Source organism: Athene cunicularia (assembly GCF_003259725.1).
Source record: "Athene cunicularia isolate RWA chromosome 10 unlocalized genomic scaffold, athCun1 chr10_part1, whole genome shotgun sequence".
Taxonomy (NCBI): domain Eukaryota; kingdom Metazoa; phylum Chordata; class Aves; order Strigiformes; family Strigidae; genus Athene; species Athene cunicularia.
The window spans coordinates 15,252,605-15,275,575 of record NW_020799112.1 but is presented as its reverse complement, the minus strand read 5'-3'; the positions used below and the strand labels follow the sequence as shown (position 1 = coordinate 15,275,575).

General features: G+C 40.3%; 1 protein-coding gene across 1 annotated transcript in view; it reads right to left on the bottom strand.

Annotated features, from left to right (window-relative positions):
- AGBL1 (ATP/GTP binding protein like 1) overlaps positions 1 to 22,971 on the bottom strand; it is a 289,236-nt gene that overhangs the window by 104,745 nt on the left and 161,520 nt on the right. Inside the window, exon 21 of the mRNA XM_026856071.1 lies at positions 19,976 to 20,152. Within this exon, the coding sequence (XP_026711872.1) occupies positions 19,976 to 20,152 (177 nt within the window). The remainder of the gene's footprint in view (positions 1 to 19,975; positions 20,153 to 22,971) is intronic.

Sequence of the window (22,971 nt, the reverse complement as noted above, 5' to 3'; positions counted from 1 at the left end):
TCTCTCTCGGGCAGAGACCAGCATTAATATAATTATGGTTGTTTAATAAATGTACGATGTCTGCCGATCTATCTTGTTAAATTAACCACAGGAGTGAGTTTTGCATTAGTCGTGACAAAGCCCGTTATCAAAGCTGACATTTAATACCAGGCCTCAGCACAAATCATACTTCAGGGTATGTAAATCAAAGGATTTGGCGAGTATCTGTAAGGAATGAATGTGTGAAACCATAGAAGCAGTTTTAGTGGCTTGCAGCAGGTATCCAGTCTATACAATGCATTTACCTAGAGCTGATCAATCAGATAAATTCAAGTCATTTTGGTATATGTTGGAGTTAGTGGGGTTATGCTTGACTCAGAAAAAGCTTCAACGCTTTGACCTCTGGAAGCCCTTCCAATCATTAAACATACTGGCTTGATCAGAAAAGTGACCTTTCTGTCATTCTTTTGGAGCCAGCCTGAGCTCTGCTTTCAGATCCCATTTATTTCATCTTCCCTCACTGGAAAAGACAAAAGGGCTGCTCTTAAAGGTCATGGCAAAATTCGTGTCCAACTGCCTACTGCAAAATCCATATGGGCCATCAGACTGCAGGGAACATAGCCCATCACATGGCACATTGCTTTCATCTTTGGTGGAAAGGTTCCTTCTAGTAGCCAAGGCTCCAGTGTTGACTTCAGGTGCCTGTTTACCTGGGTGCAGGACATCTGAAGGTTGTGAGCAAGGTACCAAGTTACTCAAGATTGTTTATATTGTGTTACAGGGTTGTCTCTCTTCTTCCCCATCATTCCAACCGGAGAGGCATATATGCTCTGGGCCATCTTGACATGGTTATACAGCCCTCCTCCCTAACTCAGACAACAGCCTGCTCCAAGACTATTACTTCTCAAGGCTAGGAAGAAAAATATGAGAAAGGCAATAAAAATGGATTTGAAGGTATAAAATAATGGAAAAAGAGAGTGACTAGGTAAATACCTTCAGAAGTGCTAGATTCCTCCTCCACTGTTTTCATGTAGAGATAGCATTTCAAATCAAATATTCTTCTCACTTGACTTTCAATTATCTTTCAAGACAAAACCATTTTGTAAACTACCAGCTTCCCCTCCAAAGCAGAGCAGGTCTCTGCCCTTGCAATCTGCTGACCAACAGCTTTTAAAGGAACGAGTACAAAAAAACCCAGTACCTTTCACCGAAATGCAAACTGCCCTTTTGAACCTGCGGCAAAAGCAAATCCATGTATCTATTTTAAACTATATTTTATGAAATAAGCTATCTCCAGCAGGAATAAGCTACTGTAAAAATGGATAAAATTTCTGGGCTTTTTTAGCACTGATCGCACTTAATTGTACTACTCTCTCAAACTCATTTGCAGGATCTTTCTCAAACTCATTAAAAACCATCTTTTTCATTACTACTTTGTATGAATCTCAGATTCAATTTTATTGTGGAGTTCAGTCATTATTTCCAGAAGCCCCAAAGGAAACTTTATGTTTTATTCCAAAAGCTAAGATGAGGTGGGACACAGTAAGAGGTTCAGCTAAAAGTATTTTGAGAAAGGTGTTATTTTCATCTAAGCCAAAACTATTTTGAGAGTATAACAGGTTAGAAGTGACTTTTCTCAGGAAAAGCTGCTCAGCTCTTGGGTGACATTTTTGATCAGATCCCAAGAGAAAGATCCCCTTTCCACTTGAGCTCCTCTCTTCCCTATGAACAATTAAATATAAATTGGAGCCGTGGTTTAGACTAGGGCTGTTCCATTTTAGGTGAGTACCATTGCTATTGAGTTATAGAAATTAGTGTCTTTCTGGCTCAAGGAATATTATTTATACAAAATGTAACAACTCTTTACATGAGAAGCAAGAACAAGCTCAAAAACTTTCTTCTGGTGGTCTGAGTCCTTGCTTTGAATCAGGCAGACAAGAATCTGAGCATTCTTCAGCCCAAAAGAGGGAAATGATCTATCCTGTGATCAGCTGTTTTCAATTTTTACAAGTTACTTTAAAAGGCAGTGTTTTCACCCTAGTGCAAAATGCAAACATTGGCTTGAAATATCGGAAAGTTTTAAAGGCAACACCTGCTTTCCACAACTATGTATTAGTATTTTTCTCTCCTGAGGTGAAAGGTGCTAAGGAAGCATTGACTATGGTGATGATGATGACAACAGAAAATGAGGTAAACCATCTTCGGAGGTGTCTGTAATTCCAGTCTGGTAAGACTTTGGTCTCTTTAAATCCAATCCCTAAAGCAAACGAAGTTTCTAGGACTAAGTAGACAACAGAGTAGAAGATTTCTCATTTCTGGGGCAGAGGGAACAAACTGAATAGATAAGTTTTACAAATGCCAATCTATGGCAGATTTAGAGTCCTGAAAAGGAACAGAGTGTTCCCTCTGCACCTAGTCTGGTGACCTAAGAAATCCCAGAGGAAGAAGGGTAAGGGCATCATAATCAGTGTTTAGGGTCATCATTATTGAGAATGTGCAGGCTATAATGCAGCATAATCTTTGGAAAGACTAATAACATTATGGGTGGAAAAAGAAACACCTCTAACAAATTAAAGTTACTACTTTAATAAGTATATCTGTTTAACAATATTATCAGTGCAATAATTCCTATAATAGTGTTCTAGAGCTCATTTTCTAGTTAAGTACCAAATGCTTTATTACTGTTCTTAGTACTGTCTGCCATGAAATTTTACTTTCTATCTTATATCCATTTCCTACGTTACATTGGCTGGTATCTATTTTCCCTGTTTTCTTTGTTCAGCGACAATAAATCTATGCTATTATCCCTCAGAAGATTATTTTCATCAGCCACGCTTAGGAAAATGACCTCTACTGTTGTTTACTCATTACATTCAGAAATACTAGTAAACAATTAGTGCTAACAAACAAGAAACTGAGACTGAAATAAAAGAAATCTGTCTTACTATAATTAATCTATCATGTAGATTTTTCATCAATATTATGATTCACTGTCCTCTACACTCTAATTATTGCCTTCTCTTTGCTACTAAACCAGGACTGATTTTTAATAGAATGTGTCTTCAATTCTTGATTAGAGAATTGTGCTTTTTTGGATATGTAACAAAATCCTTTGAAAAAAGGACTCAAATTTTATTCATAATACTTTTTTTTTTTTTTTCCCTTCCCCCTCTTGTGGTCTCCTTTATCTACAATATTTCCTCAGCTCTGGAAAATCAGCCCTTATTAAGGAAAAAAATATACAGGAACACATGTTAATAGGAACACTATCCTCTGCCTATATTAAATGTAATTGGGTCATGATCAGTGGTGTCTTGGTAACCACAAACTCCCCCACAAAAGATTAATTCATCCTTTCCTGTTATAATGTAGTCCAAAATGGAGTTACACTGGATACTACATCTTTTGTGCTAGAAAATAATAATCTATAATGTTTGGAATCTTTAATAATATTTATTATTTACTACATGTAATGAATCCTTCTGGGGACTATCACAAGTCACATGAAGCACACTATTGGGAAAAGCCAGCACAGATTCACAAAGGGCAAATCATGCTTGACAAACCTGATCATCTTCAATGACAAAGTAACCTGCTCAGATGATGTGGGGCAAGAGGTGGATGTTGTCTACATGGATTTCTCCAAGACATTTGATACAGTTCCCCACAGCCTCCTCCTAGAGAAACTGGTGCGTTACGGTCTAGACAAGTGGTCTGAGCGGTGGGTGGGGATCTGGCTGACAGGCCACACCCAGAACGTGGTAGGAAATCGCTCCTTTTCAAACCAGCAGCTTGTCACAAGTGGGGTCCCCTGGGATGGATTTTGGGACCAACGCTGTTTAGTATCTTCATAACTGATCTGGATGATCTGGATCACATGTACCCTGATAAAGTTTGCCAATAACACCAAACTGAGTGCAGAAGTGGACACTTCAGAAGGGAGAGCCATGCTGCAGGAAGACCTGGATAGGCTGGAAAAGGGGGTTAACAAGCAACAAGGACAAGCGTAAGGTCTTGCACCTGGGATAACATCATCCAGAAGTGCAGCAGAGACTGGGATCTCCCTGGGTAAGGAGCAGCTCTGTGGAAAGAGACCTGGGGTCCTGGTGAACAATGAGCTCAATATGAGTGAACGGTGTGCTGCTGCGGCAGAGACAGCCAACAGGTTGATGGGTTGTATCAACAAGGGCATCACCAGCAGAGATAAAGAAGTCATTATCCCACTCTAGTCGAAGCCCGTCAGGCCACACCTGGAATAGTGTGTTCAGTTTTTGCCCCTGCTACACAATATAAGATGTGGACAGGCTGGAGAGGGTCCAGAGAATGACCACAAAGATGACCAAAGGGTTGGGAAGCCTGCCGTATGAGGAAAGGCTGAGAGAACTGGGTTTGTTCAGCCTTGAGAAGACAAAGCTTAGGGAAGACCTTATCATCATGTTCCAATACTTAAAACAGTGGCTACAAAGAAGATGGAGATTCCCTTTTTACAAGGAGTCACATGGAAAAGACTAGGAGTAATGGCTACACGTTACTTCTGGGGAGATTCCAATTGGGCACAAGAGGAAAATTTTTCACAACAGGAAAAACTGGCCACTGGAGTGATCTCTCCAGGGTATTAGTGGATTCCCCAACATTGGACACTTTGAAGATTCAGCTGGACAGGGTGCTGGGCCATCCTGTCTAGATTGTGATTCTGCCAAGAAAGGTTGGACCAAATGATCCTTAAAGTCCCTTCCAACCTGGTATTCTATGATTCTGTAACTACTGCTACAGCATGAAATCCCAGGTATATCTCACCCAAACTGAAATCCATAGCTACACATTTACTTTTTGTGTATTATGAAGTAACTTACCCTATTTTCTAGATCGATTCAGTGTGCCAAGCAGGCTCATTTTCTAGACTTTGTCAGCATACATGCAATATGTAGACCTAAATTATTGGTAAATGAAGATGGAATACAATGCCATCCCCCCATCCCAGCCAGACACACTTACTACCCTTTCTGTCCTCCCCAAGCAGGGTACAAAGCAGAATCTGGAGATTCTGAAATCCCAAAAATGAAATTCCAAAATTTTCCTAGCAAGTTTCAATACTTAAATTAAATCACACTTTATCAGCAAGATCCTTCAATTGGTCTTGCTCATTATTCAGATGCTTAACACTAATATGTAGACATTTGAGAAATACATTCCTTCTGCATTTTCCCCCCCCCCACTGGTTCAATTTCTTTATGACAAGCTACTTGAGTCTGAGCTTGCTTTTATTTTTTCTTCCTTTTTTTCCACCCTACTTCAGCATTGTTTTGTTTCATGAAAGATTAGTTGTTTTCCTCTTTACTCTGAAGTCCCTCAATCCATGAGATCCCCATGACCATTGAAACATGTCTCACTTCTTCAAAAAAGGTCTTCTGCTTCACGTCACTTATGCAACCAGTAGTTATCATTCCATCTTTCCTTCCTCCTTTAATTCACAGCTTTATAAAGCTCTCTGACAAAATCAACAAGATTTCCTTTCCATCAAGAGCCTTGAAGAATCCTACAATATACCACTCCACATATTACTCTGCCATGTGTTCCCAACACGCATCATCCTAACTGGCCTTTGCATCTTACTCTTTTGCTCTAGGTAGACAATGCACTGTCACATTACATTTTTGTTTACTCCTGTGTCCACTTTTCCCATGTGAAGCTCACTTATGACAACTACTTGGTTGAAAATATCTTAATTTAGTTTTTGGTTTACACCAGAAAGCATTCAATGATTTCCTTCTAAATCTAAATAGCAGTAGTTGTCTTAATGAGTATCTGAGAAAAGAGTATCACACAACACCAGCATTAAACATCTCCAAACTCTCTTTCTTCTCTCAGCTATGAGAAACCAACACCTTTTTTGATTTCCTACTATCTTCAGCTTCCTCAAGTCTGATCCTTCCCCACTTATGGCATTGTATGCAAATGGTTTCTGAATCATCCCTGATGTCTTCATTTCCAGAGTTTGCATGCTGTGCCAAAATGTCTCTTTCTAGACCATGTATCTTCACTTGTAGATCTCCCACCATCTGGCAGCACATGCATCAAAAATTCTTTAGACAAAAATTAGTATATAGCACATCCAGGGCAGATCACAGCAGGTTTTTTTCTTCATCATCCATACGCAGTATGCAATATAGGGTCTCGCCTAAAGATAAATCATAAACTTCCAAATTCCATCCAAAAGTCTCCATATCAACTTGTGTCTCAGAGTTCATCAAGCACAAGCATACCCTTACTTTACAAGTTTATCACATACAGAAGCACATATTTCTGCTCTGTTATTCAGAATTAAAGTGTTTGCAAATCAGTTTAGCTTAATTTACTTCAGAAATGAGTTAAGCCAAATTTAATTAAGGACGCCTTAATTCTGCTTCAGTGTTGACATGTAGCTTAATGTAGTTTAGCACAGGACTTTCCACTCTCACCGTTAGGTAATTCAGAGGCACTCTCCTGCATGTTCTGATATAGTCAAAATATTAAAGAATTTAGCCTGTTTAATTAATTACCAAAAAATTGAAAGGTGACTTGGTTGCACTGTGTAAGTACCTTTAAGAGAACAAACTGGAAGTTACTAAAGATCTCTCAAAACTAGCAGAGAAAAATAACAAGAATGCAGCTGAAAACAGCAGACAAATTAATTAGAATAAGGCAATAATATTTAGCAGTTACTGACCTCTGAAACAAAATATCAGGGGACCAGATGGATTTCCAATCATGTGATGTTCTTAAATCCAGTCTGGATGTTCTTCTACAAAACCTATTTACACAAACACAAGTTACCAGGCTTTGTACGAAGCTGCCTAGGTGAAGCCCAAAGGCTTATGATGCACAAGAGGTCAAACCAGAAGAGCTAATAGTCCCTTCTGACCATTAAAACTCCATGAATTCATTATTAAAGCTGTGTTTTCAGTGCCTAATACCTTTCCCAGCAACTGCAGCCTTCCCTGCTACCAGACAGTCTGCGTCTGGACGTGGTAGAGAAGAGCAGGAGAACTGAGCCCCCTCTGCTCTTACTATGACACTGGAATTCTTGTCTTCAGTCCAGACTTAAGGTTTCATGAGTCACATGCCATCACACGCACATATCTCATGCACGTGCAGCGCAGCACACTGGCCTCTCTGCTATTGTTGATTTGGGATCCCTTCTCACCTCCTTCCAGTGTCTGAAGTCACAGAAAGGGAGAGAGGCTGCAGAGCTGTGCTACATAGAAAGGACACTATTACGATACTCAAGAAGCTGTGACAGAAGCAGAACCTCCATGTGTGGGTTTATGCAGTACCCACCTTCTCCACCTGGAAGACCTGACCCTACTCAAGGACAAACCCACCACATGGTGCCAAGTGCAAACATGCACGTATTCTGATGTTTAGAGTACCAGGCAAGGGCACAAGCTGTGATTTAAGTAAAAAGAAATACCAGTGCTCTGACAGCGTGGAAGGAATTTAGTACTTTCAATGCAGAGGAATAACGGTCAGTCCTGGTATATTGGGTAATTTGAAACAGATTTTGTGGCAGAGAGAAAAATAAAGATAAAAGATGCCATAATTAGTACAAGAATTTAGCACACCTGAAAAAATAAATCTGGATTGGAAACAAAATAAATTGACCAAAGAGACAAGAGCTGGGTGGAACCAGGCGGTATCTACCAATTTTGAGACTGGAGAGAATGAATCGAGCATCTAATTTGATTTTAGAGGAGACCAGACCAAGAGACCTGGAAGTAGATATAAAGGCGTAAGAATGGCAGGGAACATGGATAGAGAGCTGATAAAACAGACTGGGAACTACGGGAGCTGTGGGAAGCACATCTTACAAGCATACAGAAACCAGAAAAGGGACAGAACAGAGGAAGAAGGGGGATCAGAATTCAATATATAGTTTACATTTAATGATGGACAGCATACACATATTATAGGCATCACTAGTAGAATTCACTGCTGCAGGAAGCCCTGTCTGAGAAAAGATTACGAAAGGGGATAAAAAAAGTGTCATAATTATTCACAGAGAATGTAGCTCATTATTTCAAAGTTTTGGTAATGATAATCAGGCCTCATGCTACAGCGTATGAAGTGGAGGCAAGGCAGGTCAGGCTGGTAGGATTATTTCCGTTCCATGTTTTAGTGTAATTGAATAAGTTGCATTATAGGCTGGTTTTATTTTCTTCTGAGCCATGAGGAATCAGCCTCTGTGTGAGGCAGGATACCTGATTATATGGACCAGTGGTCTGATCCAGCATGGCAAATGTTACGATCCTAGGAGAAGCACAATCAATCTCTGGAGAAAATCCTGTGTGTGAAAGACTTTGAAATTTAGATGCTTCTAAAATCCATGCAGAATGAACGACAAACATGGCTCTTTCAGCCTTTGCTTTTGCCACCTCCCCATTCTTATTTTCCATGCCTGAGGAGTTCATGATTAGACTAGGAGCTTCATCAAATGGCAATTTTCAGCTGCCAAATAGATTTGTACAATAAATCCACACGGGGGCCAGATTAACAAGCAAGAGAGACATCAGAAATCAAAAAGCTAGCTGCTGTAATTCCACAGAAAACTTGAAAGGATGATGTGCAACGATATTTGGACTTTTAAAGGTACACCATTGAAATACTACAGTTAGTTTTCACTAGGAATGTTGCTTCTCTCTCCCTTATCCTTCCCGAGAGTTTTTTCTTCAGCAGACTGAAATCCCATGAGCATTCAAGGTCACGCCATTCAAGATTGCTTAGCGGGCTTCAAATAAAACAGTAATATTTCATCCAGAAAAATCACACACACGCGTGTGACTGCAGTTGACTGATTTGTCACATCGCTATAATATTTATAATAGAAAATTAAAAATAATCTTTAAACATCTAGTTTGCTTCACTTCTGTAGTTTTCTGTTTGCTCTAATAATTTATACTGTGAATGTAGCTACAGCTCTAAGAAATCCACATCTGAAGTCTAACCAGGTCCTCGGTTATACCCATAAACTGAATAAATACAATTCGGAGATTAGCCTGACCACAAATTACTAGTCCTTTTCAGTCTTCTGGCACTACAAAAGACTGTTTGACTTCTGAGCATGGCAGCATTGATTTTAATATTAGGAGAGCTTTTTTCTTCCTTACAGCACATAGAAGGACACAGTCCCTCGTTCACAAGGTGACAGCATTTGTTGTTTTTATGTCTCTGCATGAGTACACTGCTTTTGTTCATTTTCAAATGGGGTCACAACAACAGTATCTTGTCAGCAGGATGAAAATATGGAGGTCAGCCACTGATTCATATCTTGTTCCCTCACAAAATGCAATCTTTTCTCCATGCAACTACAAGTGCCATTGAAAATGTTTTTTTGCTTCAAGTGTCTAGGCTGCCCGATCTCTAATGTCAAAACCTGGGATTCTTCCATCTGATCCTGCTTTCTCAAATTCTAGAAGATGAGTATGACAGGGTATTTGCACTTCTGATTCTAGGTAGTCTTGTTCCTCTTTCTCTTCACAGAGGAACAGTTTGATAACCCCTATCTGTACCTATCACCTCCTTTCTCAAGTACAGCATGGGAATATGGAAAGACTGGGTTGCAACCAAGTATCTAGGGAAGCGCAAAAGCAGCTGAGGGAGAAAGATCTCATAAACAAAGCAGAAACATCAGTTGTTTACAATACACTGGGGAAAAAAAATAAAAAAATCTAGAGGGACATCAGCATTCAAGACAGGAAAGAATCAAGATAATGTCTGTTTTTCCACTCCTCAGCCCCAAGGAGTTTGCTACGTCCCTTGGTTTAATAAAATTACCAACCAGGAAATGCTAACATCATTAGCAAGGGAAAGGAATGTAGGAGAAGGCAGGGATTTGCTGGAACAAGCACTCCAAGGCTGAGTCCCAAACTTAAGGGGTAAACAGCACGGCTAAGACAACTGTTTCAATTACATGATGGTGGAAAAGAGTGAGCCAATAAGGTGGTACATGTTTGCTCTGCTTTGCTATTCTGCGTGCCAGCTATGTCCACTGAACCTCAACAGAACTGGATACCTCCCAGCTTTGCAGAGTCAGACCCATTATGATCTCATCCCATCATCATTTTTTATTGTACCGTAATTTATTTATACGGCATGGGACCTATTCTCCTGTTACGCAGCCAGTCAGCACCCAATAATCTATCAACACTAGAGACAAAGGAGTTGATTTAAGATGCTACTTCTGCCAAAGGGCTGCAGATTGGGCCCGGCTGTCTGCTTAGGAGCTGGAGAAGCAGACATCCCCTTAGTGTCAACTCTGAAATTGGTTCCAAAAGGCAGAGAAGCTCGCAATTTTTTTACTTCTTTGTGGTTCGGGACCATATTTTTCTTCTTTTGTAACATGTTTTTACCATGGGTAAAATCTGGGTTAGGATATAGCACCTATGTTTTCTGCCAAGTCATGATTTGTATTCCTGTTTCTTAGCCTGAATGACTAAGGAGAGACAGAGAAATGAGATTTACATGACTGAGGTCCTAAAATGGGCCCTAAAGATCCCATGTTCTTTTATCTACAGCCTTTTGTCTAATTAAATTTTATGCTAATGTTATCTTCAGTACTCCTGTTTCTGCAGATATATAATGGGGTGTGTTACAAGGAAACTACGGAAATGTCCATGCACATGAAATGGCACGAGGACAACACTCCTGAGCGCTAAGTTATCTTAGCTGCTAGGGATGCTCCATGGCAGCTCGCAGCATCACCCCAGGATGCCTGTGGAGCGTTTTCATCCAGGACTAATCTCATTTGAGTCAATACAGCCTAATAGTCCAGAACACACAGGTTATGTGGCTACAAACAAAAGACATGTAATTTCAGCCTAATCACTATGTTGTTCTGACAATTAATTATCACAAACCACATATTTTGGCACAGTTAATCAGGCTGCCTATTTCCATACTGTAAAGATTCATCAATGCTGTGTGAAAATGCTGTGTCAAAAACTAAGTTTGGGACTAAAATATCTGGAAATGCCAGAAATCCATACTAACCTAGACTGTACTAACCTTGGTGTGAAGGGTCACAACAGGATCACACAGCAAGCTTCAAAGACTAGTGCTGTGGGGAAAGGCTGTGATGTGACTTTCCTGTGGCTCAGTCCTGCTAGAGATGCCTCAAATTCAGTTTGAGCTGTGTTAAAATCACCACTGTGGCAGCCCTTCCATACAGACCTTCCCTTTTTCTTTAACCAAAGGTCTGCAGTTAAAATAACTTACTGGACATTACATGACTAAGGATAAAAACTGGTGCCTCTTCTGGCTTTTATCAGTAAGAGAGCTGGCAAAAGCACTCTTGTTTCCTTCCAGACAGGGTCTCAGAGGGAGGGAACACGTTCACAAGCTATTCCCAGTGCATTGCTAAGGCATCCTTCCTTCCAAGACTGTCAAGGTAGCTTTGAAAAGATATTCCAGACAATTATCCAAACCTACCTTGATACAACACCACTTGAACTTAGCAAGTCAGGGATACAGCTGGCTCAACATCTCCAGAGAAATAATCAAAAAAAACCCATATCAATTTAAATTAGTATCTTCATCCATGATCCAGCTAGCATCAGTGATCATCTTTTGTCATATATATTTAAAAATTCCAATATATCATTCCTTGGGTACACATTAATATTGAAAAAGACTAAAATACTGTTGCCCAGTACCCTGACAATTCTTGTGTTGCGTTTTAGTGCTTCCTGACTGCTTTGGGGATGGGGAGGCTAAAGCAAGCTGCTCCATTCTTCTCCATTAAGTGCTATTCTCACCTGTTTCTCATGACCATGTGAGTTCAAAGACAATGGAATATCCCTCGGCCCCCTAACACTTGAATCTTTCAACCCAGAAGCAGGGAAGCAGATGGCCTGAGTGACAGCCGAAAGCCACTGCAGCAGGTGCAAGGGAGGACTTTTTCCAAAATCTGATTCAAGGCAGCATTCATGGGACACCTCAACAGATGGGCTAGTGTACAGTATTTGGCAGACAACCACCCCTATACTAACTTCTTGAAAGAGGTAAGGAATTATTCAGTCACCCTGAGAAAACAATTGTTTGTTTATACAGCAGCAATCTTGGTCTACTGGATTAAGAAGCCACAGCTTTTCCAGAGTCATTCACAAAACACCTACATTTGGCAGATTTTGGAAGAGGGGCTGAGTCTTCTCAGCAAAACGCTTCAAAGCAGGCCCACTAGTGCCAGAAAATGGCTCTTGTTCTATACAGCATTAAAAAAAAAACCAATTCCCCTGCCCCCCAAAACCCCAGATAAATAATAAATGAGCCTTCTCCAGAAATTATGATGACAAGAAATACGTCCCTACTCAACTACTGATCTTTTTCAAAACAGCAAGGCTATACTGACTGTGGAGTGGTTCAGGAAATTGGAGTAGAGAGCACGGAGAGCTAAACCTCACTGCAAAATTTACAGACTTTTAAATGCACCTCAATAGTCCTCCCATATGACAATACTGAGCACCTTCACCAAAAAATTAGTAAATAGCAATGACACCCATGACTTTTGGGAACAGAGGTGATACTTCCATCTCATGTGGTTTTGGTCACACTTGCCTTAATACAACTGTCTTAGTAGTCATCAAGAAAGATGAGATCACCCAGAATAGTCTTACTGACAAACTCTAGTTTTCTTGGAGATGTAAGGGCCAAACAATCCCTACAATGTTCTCCCCGTCTATGATTTGCTTTTCCAAACAATCTGAACACGCCAAAGTCAGCACACCTTCGCACTCCTCTTGTTTAACGTGTCACAAACCAAACAGATCTGAGCACAGTTAAGCATGTAATTGCTTAGTTCATATTCTGTCAAATAATTAAAACCAACCAATAAAAAGCACCTAATGAAGGAAAATCCTGTAGTGGTTCATATAAGAATCTACAAGGAAGACAAACACCCACCATCTCCTGATTTGTTTGCTCAGAAACCCTTTCTTCTTCCCCCACATGCCTTTTCCCCACTTCCTAAATGCCATTAATCCTTACATAGTTTTATGAAATGAGGACCACAAGCATAAAAGGTACAATTAGAATATCTTACAAAATGAATCACCAATCAATTAGTTCAAGGGGTTGGTGGAAATAATAGAAGCAGGGAAATAAAGCAAATAGGATGCAAACTTTTGCCTTGGGTAACAAGAAAACAGAACAAAATCCTGAATCTGAATCTTTAGTCCTTAGATTACTATTAGATAACCTTTTTTTCTATGCTTTTCTTGCAGTTACAGCTGCTTCCAATTTGAGACACTCTAGACCAGAACTGGAAGCAGAACTATCAGAAAGAAAATCATTCTTTCTTATTCTTAGCATCTGCTTTTGAATGAGATCCCCAGAGCACTGAGGGTCAGCTAAACCACACATTTTAGAGATTATTTTTTTAAAAAGAAACTTCTGAATGCTTTTGAGACTTACCCATACTTAGGAAAAGTGTAAACTGTGGGGGACAAAATAAATCAAAAATGAGCAAAAGTCTGTCAGATTTGCAAAGATGATGTAAGCATTTTCCAGAAACGTACACCAGAAATCATATATCTTATTTCTTTACTTTTTCACAGAATTACAGAATTGTCTAATTCAATCTGGCGTCCTGTACACCAACCCATGATTGATAAATCCGAAGCCCTGATGGTAACACCAGTCTTGAAGCCACAAGTTCATCTGTTGGGTTCTCCTGTAATCTTCTTCATCCATCCCCCGAAATGAAAGGATGTAGGAGAACACAGTTTGTGCCCCCAACCCCTTAATTAGTTTCCCCAAGGACCTGAAATCTCTCTTCATTGCTTTAGGCTTTCTCCTAGTAATGTCGTCACTACCTATCTGAAAAACCAAGAGAGAGTAGTAGTCCTTGGGTCTCACTAGAGCATGGAGCTTTGCCATGAGGTGCTTGACCCGGGCTCCAGGGAGGCAGCAGACTCCATGTATATGGGGCCTTTGACACCCCTCAGAATGGAGTCACCCACTACAGTGACTCTTCTGGGGTTCTTTTTAGAACTAGTTTTAATACCTGGTCCAGAATGACCAGCCTTGGTGGACCTTGGTCTTCCTCCTTGTTTGTCTCATTTTCTTCCTCCTCCTCTTCTTCATTCAAAAGTTCCAGGGCCCAGGATCTATCGTGAAGGAACACCATGGAGGGTGAGGAAGGTCAGGAGAGGATTTTCTTGCCTCCATGAGCAGGGACCTGTTTCCAGCATCCCCCATCTCTTAGGTCCCCTCCTTCTGCCTGGTAGCAAGAGGATGAGGAATTGCCTGCCTTGTCCAGAGCTTCCATTTCCTCCTGTTGCTTCAGGAGTGCCAAGGTGCTACTCCACCAATCAATCTCCCTTTCACACTCCCTAATACTTCTTAATCTTGTGATTACTTCTTTGAGTTCCGCCACCAGGCTGAGGTGTTCATCCAGCTGATCCCAGCACACACAGGTGCTGTCCCTGCTGCCCCCCGACAGGACTGACAGGCTCAGGCCCTCCCTGCACCGCTGCGTGTTTGCGTGGCAGCTCCGTCTGGGTCGCCACGTTCTTTCTGGAGGTGGCTTTGACGTGAGTGGAGACCATGGTTCAGTCCAGTTGTGGAGGACGATAAAATAGAACTAGCTCAGGTAAGATCTAGACCCTGGAGATTGACTGTGCTCAGTGCGCTTGCCCTGCCACGCTCGTCCTCCCTGGGGGCTGCTCTTGTCCATGAGGGGTGCTGGGCGCCGTCATCCCGGTCTCTCTGCCCACTCTGAGTTCCCGCTGCCCTCGTTGGCAGCAGCTCACTCTTCCCACTCAGGGGAGAGGTGACTTAAGGCGCCCCCTCTTCCCTGGGCTTCTGCCTTCTTGTTTTGTGGTTTCGCCATGGGTTTTCGATGGTTTCAGAAGGGACCTCCCGCTACTATCCTCCTCCCCGGAGCCCCTCTCCTCAGCAACTGAGCTGAAAACTTTCTGCAAGTTCCCATCAAACGTGCTTTATGGCAAGAATATTGCTGAAACCATTTTTGTTGGTGGCTGAAAACTGGCAAGAGGCCAAATTAAATTTATTTGTAAGTTTGTGCACCAGATTTCCAATTATAAGAACAATATATATCTTACTGGGGAACAGAAGTATCATATGACCTGCAAAATCCATCAAAACAACTCAATTTCTGACTATTAACTGTAATAAACTGCTTATGAATAAAGCATACATAAAAATTCCTCACAGAAATTTGGTAAGTAATCATCAATAGTAAAGAAGATGAAAATAATTCATTGCCTACAGAAAACTATAAAAAAAAAAACCAAAACAGCGCTCTAATCCACTGAACAAATCATACATTGGTAACAACTTTGATAGTTTGGGCAGAAACAGGTCAAACCAGAGAAGTTCACCTCTGAAAGACTAGAAAGAGGAAAGGCTTTCATCTTGGCATATTGCCACACTTCCAGGGTGAATCACTGGTTCATCACTCTAATTCAGCCCCTGCTAGCCAGGTTAAAGGGGATGCATATCAGGTCTTCCAGTCTGACTAACTCTCACCACTTTTGTTCAACATTTTGAACAACTGTCAAGAAAGCCTTATGAACAGTGTGGCCACACTGCTTGGTGCTGATCTCTCTGCTTCCAGTGTCTCTGCAAAGGGATGGCTTTTCCCTCTAATCAAGTCTGATAAGAAAATTTGGGGTATTCAATTACTCTGACTTATAAGCATTAAACTGGACAGAAAACCAAAAAAAAAGATCTTTTTTCTCAGCTCTCCTAAAGGCTTTCTTCAAAGAGGGATCCATATCACTAGTAAAATCTCCTTCAAAGGGCACTGTCAAGATATCTGCAATAATTTTAAAACTCATTTGTTACTCCTTGTTGTTTATAATCCCTTCGAAGCAAGCAGAGAAAATCTATTTCCGTTTGTACTACGTCTCCTCCACCAGGCACAATGTGCCAAGGAAAATGCTTTTCCAACATAGAATGTACTCGCAAAGCACGAAGCTGAATTTTTTAGAGTCGCTATATTACCAAGACACATAGTTTGGAACTCAGCTGTATACCATGGCACAACTTGTAGGATGATAGACGCAGTAATGACTGGAACAGCACAGCGCAATACCCTATAGAAGGGCCTTAATTAGTAGGCTACGTAACAAGAAATCTGGAAGAATAGTGAAAGAGCATAAGATGACAGAACATGGTAACAACAAAGAGTTATGCAAGTTTAAAGATTAATCACACAAGAAACTTGGGAAAATATCAATATGTCTTACTGGAGACTTGATTCTTTTGGGGTCTCGATTGTGCCTGACTGTACCTGTACTCAGCAGAACTTCTTACAGTACAGCCTTGCATTCAGTCCTTTAAAAATGGAAGATAAGAATGGGCTCTACATCCCACAAAATGGAGGCAGCAATAAAAATCACATGGCAAGCTGGAAGGGATAAAAGCTCCAACAAGGGAACAATGCCAACAGCCTTCACATGAGCAATGATAGACAGGTCTGGGGTTTTTTTTTCAATTATTTTCTGTGTTGACCACAGGGTTGTAAACTGGCAGAAGCAGGAGGGAAGAGTTCCTTGCAGAAATGGGCTGCTTTGCTTTTAGCAACTTTCACATGGAGACACTGCTTCTCTAAAACCAAATTGGGCAATCCAGACAAAATGAAAAAGAGTTTGGATATTTTTTTCCCCTTCTTTCTTCTTCCTTAGGTTGAACAAAACCTTAGATAAGATCAATAGTTTCTTTAGTTTTACGTTTCACTTCATTAAGGGTAGTTGGCTTATTGCGTTTCCATTGATCACACAGACAGGGAGATTCGACAGAGACAAACCATCTCTTCTTTCATTTCCGTCCTCCTTCCCATTTGAAATCAAATGACTTTTAAATGAGGTTGGGGGTCACTATTCCTTCTCATTTACATATCAATAGTACCAAATCCTGCCTTATCTTTTAGTCATTAAACTATTTTAAAAATGAAGGCTACATTTCAATCCAAGAGAGGACACACACATTCCTTGGAAAAAATCTCGATGCATCTTTTTTGGACTCTCTATCTTAAAAACTAGGTTCTGGTTTACCTTAGCCCTTCCTCAACATTGTGGCAAGAGGGGGTACACTTACCAGCTTGTTCAAGTAATATTTTAACCTCTTGCCAGCTCTATAAGGGTTTCTTGCTCTTCCTAAATCCTTTGCACAATCCCCATCAGACATCTGTGCAACTCCAAGCACTGTATCTGTGCTCATAGCCAGCAAAGCAGCTCTCTGAATTACTTTTATCACTTACAAGCAGAAGAAAGCTAAAGCCCAGGATTCACGTCTGCTGTGCTCTATTAGAAGTTTGACCACTGATTCACTGAATGATGGTGGATTTGGGAGTCTCTGCTGAATATAATGAGATGTTTTAAATCCTAGCAGCTGTTTGTATTGTACTTCAAGGTATAAAAGTATCAAAACATAAAGGCATGCTTGTCCAGGGGAGATTCTGGATATATCCCTACAGGGAGATCAATCCTGTGCAATTAAGAAGCTGATTCTATTCACAGTTAAACACAAATCTACTAATCCAAATATCAGAAAGCTCTAAATATAGGATGCTGACATCTCCTGCCTGAGCATTAGTCTCAGTCTATTGTTTACACACACATCAACTTGAGAGTCCAAGAATGAAGAACAGAAGTTGAAGTCTCTAGAAAAACATGACCTCTTATGTGATTAATTTCCAGTTTACAGGAATAATTTCAGGGCTTCCAGATACTAATGAAGTAGTTTTGGCTTGATAGATGGAAGCTGAGTATTAAATGGTATTATGCAACGAAATCTTCAGGTCAGCCTGTCAAGTCCATATCTAAAATAATTCACTTGTAAGAACAAGCAAACAAGCAAGCAAGAGTCAACTCTACAGACCACTAAAAGGAAGAGAAAACAGCCTATTAATATAAATCATTTGAAAGAGATAGTTTATGTAATTATATGCAGCTCCAGCGTAAATGTCAACATAAGAAATTATATTCCATTTTGACACTAACAAGTTCAGTACTTTGTGTACTTGGAAAAAGTGAGTGGAAATACTTTAAAGCTGCCTGAATCAGAGAAACTGCAAAAAGAGTTTGCATTATCCTTATGATGAAGAAACGATGAAGAAATGCCCCCTCATGGGAATATTTGTGTGTCCTCCATCTCTGAGATGAATGATAATCCTAAACCAAGGAGAAAAAAAAATTAAAATAGGTGACCTCATAAAAATAACCCAATGATCAAACAGGGAGTCAGCTTTTCAGGGTGATCAGAATGGAAATTTCAAAACTGCTTTACAGCTTACAGACTCTTTTATGGGCCATAAGAACACTGGATTCTGTCACCAGTCACAAGCCCTCGTATGTCAACTTGCTCTTGTCCTCGGTGGCTACCTGTGGTCCTGATCAGTGATGAAAAAGAGGACAAGAAAGAATGGAGAAAATAGTTTCATGTATTTTAAAGTATTTCTTTAAAAAGAATCCAGAACCATCTGCATTAGGTCTTTCTGCTTATTTTTGGTACCTCTGCTATATAATACAGGGCCCCTGTGGGTGGCACAGTGCTTAAATGCAACATCTGAATGTGACATTTAATGTTCTCTTCCTACTACGTCAAGCATCTAATGGCACAAATTAAGCAAATTTAGGTTAAAGACATCACAGATGCTGAAGGAGAACAAATCAGTAGATATCGATACAATCTGATGCGTTACTTTTTTAGGTCTTACTGTAGTTATCTAGGAAATCAGTGAAATCCTCCTCTGTGGAGATCACTAGGAGTTTTGTTATTCACTTCAGTAGAGGTAGATTTTCCCCCACTGTCTAAAAAAGATTCAAAACCACTGTCTTGACCTGTGGTGCCTATTAAAAAGCCATTAGCACTTCTCAGGAGTAGGGAGTGTTAGATGTAATGCCCAGGGCAATCATATTCTCTTCCTTTAAACTGTCTGCCGTTTTTTCCTTCTGCCTTTCCTGTCTTGGAATTGATGTGTGTATAGTAGAGCATGGTTAAAACAGTAGCTGAGTACTTCCTGGCTACATTCTAGAGAGAAGTAAAAAGATTAGTATAGAGCTTCCAAAGATAATAATTTGAATGTCTTATTAATTGTTATTTGTAATAATGGCTCTTTCCTTAAGGGTCTTTCAGGATCCTTAACTGCTTTTTAATGCTGTATAGATAAGCATTGCTCCCTAGTGGGAGAAATGAGGTAGAATATAGAAGCCTTTCAATGAAAGCAACAGGTTTGGGAACGGAACAAGAGAAAGAATTCGCTATTTGACCGAATGGAGAATTATAATCACTCAAATGCAATTAACAGATTTCACCCTGTGTACTTAAGAAGTGCCAGATCTCACAGACTGTCATCTCTGCTGCATTTGGTATGAGTACAACCCTTCCTACCAAGACTGGAACTTCCTTTGATGTGGAATTCAGGTCTGGTTAGATCACAGTTTCAGGCGTACCTTGAGCTCACGACAGCTGTCAAAACTAGCCTTTGGCTGTCAGTAACAGGCAAGTCCAAATGCAGGATTCTGAGTGCAGGCTCTTAAATTTAGCCAGGTGAATGCTAGCCTATACCAAAGAGCTTGGTGTCAGTAGTATTCAAGCTAATTACCTTATAGCTAGACTCAAAGATGTCCATATGACCTGCCAACACATTTTTTACGACACTGTGAATGCCCTTTTCAGGGTAAGTGCTCTGTATCATCTCAAAACCAGTACTTCCTTCAGCTCAGTGCTTTTGACTCCAGACTGGAGTTTCTTTTATTTCACTGTTGAATGAAACCTCAGAGCATGGACTATTTTCCTGTCACGGAAGGTAAAAGAGTGAGGGATCATGGAAAGATTTCACTGTGGAGAAACTCAGAAGCATGGCTACATGAGTCTGGAGAGAGCAGACAATGCTAAGCATCAAGACAATAGCTATCTCCTCTGGTTTACCCTTCCACGTTCATGAGATGTGCATTAGTTGGAGGGTGGTACAGTGTTCTTTGAGAGATTTGCTCACTTTGTAGAGGCCATGGCTACAGCCGCAGTACGTGCTCTCCATGGTGTAGCTCCTCAACACACCCATTTCCTTCCATACCACCACCCGGGCCGTCGACTCCCGGGACTTCTCCACCAGGAAGCTGCAGCTGTTCATGACAAATGCAGGGGCCACTTTATCCAGGATTTTAGGAAGAGTCTATGAGAAAATATCATCAGTGATGAGAAAATGAATTGAACAGATGCACATATGTTTATATCATGTACACATATACAGAGAGACCTGTGCTTTTTAATGCATATATAATCAAATCTATCTGTAGACACTGTTACTGAGATCTCCAACCAGTGCATGATGTCCATCCCATGTGAAATCCTCAGATTCTAACATTTGTTTCACCTCAAAGACTAAAATGCTAAATATCTAGTACACTTGGTATATCTCATTCAAAACCAAACGTTTTCACACTCAATAGTTAGGGACTGCTGCAGTCACTTTCAGAGTTTTGTTTTCAAGCTGCTTCAACATTGACCTACACCTTCCCGTTGTACCAAGAGGGGGGAAGTCATAGTTCAGTACCCGATATTCCCATTCTCCCCTCTCCAGCTACACTATATCTTATCCCACCATGCATCCACAATTTGACAAGGGATTCAGCTCAGGGAGGAGTTTTGTCTGACTCTAGCTCAGAGCAGAGAAAGGGGATATGTATTCTCATAGAAGGTCACACAATTATGTGAAAACAGAGCTTAATGCTTAACTAACTTGCATCATGACACAAACCCAAATATTATCATTGGAGACCAAATGATATATTTTATACACTCCATTTACAGAATCACAATTAAAAGTAATCATGAAAACCCAGTAATAAACACATATTAGCCCTGAGTGATCATCTTATTCTAGAAATCATATTCCCCAACAACAAAGTCTATAAACAGTCCTAATACACTGTGGTATCAAATATTTCCATTAGTGTGAAGGCAACACTCACACTGTGTTAAATGTGTTGCTTTTACACTCTATAAAAACATATATTAGATACATTAATACTAGGGGTGCTCTGTGTAGAAACTGGACACGTGTGTGCATGTCTAAATTTTGGTGCTGGTCTATTAACCACAACATAGGCCAAAAGCCCCTTTGATCCGTCTAGAGGAGAGTAAGGAAAATGGGGACTTTCATTATTTCTTTGATGACAGCCTTCTTAAACATTTGAATTGAATGAGATCATATAGGAGTTCCCACTTATTGTTAATGTCATTTACCCTTGCATTCCATTCAGCGTGGGCAGTGAAAGCCAACCAGCTAATTTTACTTTCCAATAACAATGTTTCACTGACTGATTCTGAGCAGGGGTAGATCCATGCGGTTGAGATTCACTCACTGTACAGGAATACTTGGTTTCATTGAAAGAATAATGTCTTTTCTTAAATCACGTTTGATGTGAATGATAAATCTTTGGTCTAGACTATTTTGCAATATCTTCTGCAAATGGCTTAACTGTACACATCTCCATAACAAAAAAGTAAATTTAATTTTTCAGGATATTTTGGCCACAGCTGTCAATGGACTTTAGCAGTTCTATAAAGATCTATAAGGTCCATTTTTCAGATTAAAAAACTGAGGTAGAGAAAACAGCAATAAAGGAAGAGATTGCGTTTTAAATCAGAGACCACTGCAAGCTTCACTCTTAAGTCAAGATCTCCAGTGTGCTACCAAGAGCTACAGCACTCCCTTTCCTGTGGGCATGCTGAACAGAGGAGTCTTTAAAATTGACTGTTTGCCTTAGATGAAGCAGCCAACATTTCTGGATTGCCTTCAGTGTGCTACTTGCTGCATGGAGATCAAAAATGTAATGCTTTTATGCAGTGCTTCCAGGTTTTCCTGGATTTGAGTTGAACAGGAATTTAAAAAAATGCAGCAGAGCCATATCACCTAGATATTCATAAGCCTCAGCACAGTCATGACATCCACTTAAACACTATGTGAAAGTTCAGATTAGTTTTCCTTTTGCCCTTATCTGAACAAATACACAGATTTTTATAAATGTGTACTATAAAACACAATAATCAAATCCCTAATCCATTTCAGATTTTTAAAACAATTGAAATTATAAGCATAATCAATCTTTTACATTTAATTAAATAAAAACGCTGACAGGTAACAGTAATGCCTCTGTACGCAGGAGTCATTTAGGAGCATTAGCAAATCTGAATTTAATATTCTTTTCATTTTACCAGCGTTCGCTGGATTTCATACTAATGGTTCTTTCTATTCTACTTATTCTCCTCATTAATTATCTTTCAAGTGTATGTTTTGAAAGAGTGAAAACACACCCTTTTAAAGGATGCTTTTATGATAATGCAGCAGTGTGACTGTGTTCCTTTTCTCACGCACAGCTGGATTTAGCATGTACAACAGCAAAGGAAGGTACTCCCCTCACACAGGACCCTGTCCATAAACCTCCAGTCCCATTAGGAAAGAATGGAATTATATTTCTTTACTGACGTCCCTGCAGAGATTACTGACAAAGGGGCCTGGGACGGCTATCAAAAGGACAAATCTTCAAGCTGGGCTTTGCAATGCCAGTGCTGCGCAAGTCACCCAAGGCAAACAAATATTAGATGGTAATGAAGATTCTTACTCCTGTATATTGCCAAGGGCTACAGCTGAGTCTATGACCTATGAGTCAAAGGCTGTTCCAAAACCCAACATTTCCTTGAGGCATTTGGTTCCTGCTCCTGGGGAGAAAAAAAATCAATCACAGAGGCCAGATTAATCCCCAGTTAACTACAGGAGGCAGGAGAGAAACCTGTGCAAACAGTGCAAGAAAGCAGGTCTGAGATAGGAGTGATATCTGCTGCAGTCTGCAATTGCCGATTGTGTTCTATATACCCAGTTTCCCCAGCCTAAGAAGGAGGAGGATGACCCATAGGCAGGAACTGCAGCAGGCACCCATCTCCCGTTTTGTGCAGAAGAGGGATTTGAACCACAGAAGCCTTTCTCATAGG